This window comes from Staurois parvus, unplaced genomic scaffold (assembly GCF_062004578.1).
Source record: "Staurois parvus isolate SC_StPar_1 unplaced genomic scaffold, SC_StPar_1.0 ptg001665l, whole genome shotgun sequence".
NCBI lineage: Eukaryota > Metazoa > Chordata > Amphibia > Anura > Ranidae > Staurois > Staurois parvus.
The window spans coordinates 319294-322500 of record NW_028319461.1 but is presented as its reverse complement, the minus strand read 5'-3'; the positions used below and the strand labels follow the sequence as shown (position 1 = coordinate 322500).

Sequence of the window (3207 nt, the reverse complement as noted above, 5' to 3'; positions counted from 1 at the left end):
ATTTATCTATTATCTATCTATCTATCTATCTATCTATCTATCATCTATCTATCTATCTATCTATCTATCTATCTATCTATCTATCTATTATCTATCTATCTATTATCTATCTATCTATTATCTATCTATCTATCTATCTATCTATGTAGAATGAAGTACACCCTACCGTTATAATTGCGCTCACCTGTCCTCTGAACGGCACAAATCTCCGAGAGTCTGACACTTATATTGCTCATGAAAAGGTTTGCTAATCAGATCCACTGCGAGGTCACAATGACCCGACCCAACAAATATGACGAAATTCTGGATGGCGTTAAACATTGCACAAAAGAGCAAACAACTGATGAGGGGAACTCTGCACTGGCCAGTAACTTCCCAATATACAATGTATCAGTGTAAGAATGCTATATATCAATGCAGTAATGTTATGCCCTGAGCTCAGAAATGGAAATTAATTGTAACATTTTACCATTTGTTTATGCATGTTCTCCCTGTGCCTGCGTGAGTTTCCTCCGGGTACTCCGGTTTCTTCCCACATGCTGGGAGGTTACTTGGCTCCCGTCTAAATTGGCCCTAGTATGTGTATGTATGAATGTGAGTTAGGGACCTTAGATTGTACGCTCCTCAGGGGCGGGGACTGATGGGAATGTACAATATATATGTAAAACTCTGCGTAAATTGACAGCGCTATATAATCACATGAAATAAATATATAATGGTGTCAGTCCGCTGTAAAAGAACCTGTCATGGAAGGTTTTCTCCATTCTAAATACCATTTTCTTTATGGGACAGGACTGGTGAGCCCCTGTGACCCCTCATGAACAATGATCATTCACAATCCTCACACATGTAGGTAAAACCAATATCTCCTAAAGGTTCGCTGTATAGGAGACATTCTGCGGAGCAGAAACCGGTGACATCACTGGAGCATGCGCTCTGAAGGTACGGCATACCCGTGTCAGTCCTCCAAAGCTGTGTGCCGTGGCTGAAACTCCCACGGAAGTGATGTCATCAGCTGCTCAGCCATTCAAGCAGCCGCAATCTGCGAACACGGAAGGAAATCCGGGGGAAGATGGAATCCTTCTGCACCGAAGACGGCGTGCCGCTGGAGGGCATCTCTCTATGCTACGTCCTTCAGAATGTACTAGTATGTAATGCACCCGACCACATTATAATATTACCTTGCAGCAGGAAACCTGATTGTTTTTTAACGCGTTTACTACCACTTCATATGATAGTTACATAGTTAGTCTGGATGAAAAAAGACAAAAGTCCATCCAGTTCAACCATTCAAAAAAAAAAGTAAGAATCCTCCACCCACAGCTGATCCAGAGGAAGGCAAAAACCCAGCAAAGTACGATCCAATCTGCTCCTGCAGGGGAAAGTATTCCTTCCTGATCCCCCGAGAGGCAATCGGATATTCTCTGGATCAACTTTCCCTATAAATGTTATATCCAGTTATATTCTGTGTATCCAAGAAAGGATCCAGGACTTTCCTACAGCAATCCACTGAGCTGGCCACAACCAACTCTGGAGGAAGTCTTTTCCACATTCTCACAGCTCTTACTGTGAAGAAACCTTTCCGTGTTTGAGATTAAATCTCTTTTCCTCCAGATGTAAAGAGCGCCCCCTTGTCCTCTGTGATGACCTCAAGGGGAAAAACTACACCGAGTTCACTATATGAATCACTGATGTATTATACATGGAGATCATATCCCCCCCTTATGTATTATACATGGAGATCATATCCCCCTTATGTATTATACATGGAGATCATATCCCCCTTATGTATTATACATGGAGATCATATCCCCCCTTACGTATTATACATGGAGATCATATCCCCCCTTATGTATTATACATGGAGATCATATCCCCCTTACGTATTATACATGGAGATCATATCCCCCCTTATGTATTATACATGGAGATCATACCTCCCCTTATGTATTATACATGGAGATCATATCCCCCCTTATGTATTATACATGGAGATCATATCTCCCCTTATGTGTTATACATGGAGATCATATCCCCCTTATGTATTATACATGGAGATCATATCCCCCTTATGTATTATACATGGAGATCATATCCCCCCCTTATGTATTATACATGGAGATCATATCCCCCCTTATGTATTATACATGGAGATCATATCCCCCCCTTGTGTATTATACATGGAGATAATATCCCCCCTTATGTATTATACATGGAGATCATATCCCCCCCTTGTGTATTATACATGGAGATCATATCCCCCCTTGTGTATTATACATGGAGATCATATCCCCCCTATGTATTATACATGGAGATCATATCCCCCCTATGTATTATACATGGAGATCATATCCCCCCTTATGTATTATACATGGAGATCATATCCCCCCTTATGTATTATACATGGAGATCATATCCCCCTTATGTATTATACATGGAGATCATATCCCCCCCTTATGTATTATACATGGAGATCATATCCCCCTTATGTATTATACATGGAGATCATATCCCCCCTTATGTATTATACATGGAGATCATATCCCCAATTATGTATTATACATGGAGATTATATCCCCCTTATGTATTATACATGGAGATCATATCCCCCCTTATGTATTATACATGGAGATCATATCCCTCCTTATGTATTATACATGGAGATCATATCCCCCCTTATGTATTATACATGGAGATCATATCACCAATTATGTATTATACATGGAGATTATATCCCCCCTTATGTATTATACATGGAGATCATATCCCCCCTTATGTATTATACATGGAGATCATATCCCTCCTTATGTATTATACATGGAGATCATATCCCCCTTATGTATTATACATGGAGATCATATCCCCCTTATGTATTATACATGGAGATCATATCCCCCCTTATGTATTATACATGGAGATCATATCCCCCCCCTTATGTATTATACATGGAGATCATATCCCCCCTTATGTATTATACATGGAGATCATATCCCCCTTATGTATTATACATGGAGATCATATCCCCCCTTATGTATTATACATGGAGATCATATCCCCCTTATGTATTATACATGGAGATCATATCCCCCCTTATGTATTATACATGGAGATCAAATCCCCCTTATGTATTATACATGGAGATCATATCCCCCCTTATGTATTATACATGGAGATCATATCCCCCTTATGTATTATACATGGAGATCA

General features: G+C 39.9%; 1 protein-coding gene across 1 annotated transcript in view; it reads right to left on the bottom strand.

Moving 5' to 3' along the window:
- LOC149434829 (serine protease inhibitor A6-like) overlaps positions 1 to 321 on the bottom strand; it is a 36139-nt gene extending 35818 nt beyond the window's left edge. Inside the window, exon 1 of the mRNA XM_089663330.1 lies at positions 185 to 321. Coding sequence (XP_089519456.1) covers positions 185 to 321 — 137 coding nt within the window. The remainder of the gene's footprint in view (positions 1 to 184) is intronic.
- Between the last annotated feature and the right edge of the window lie 2886 nt (positions 322 to 3207).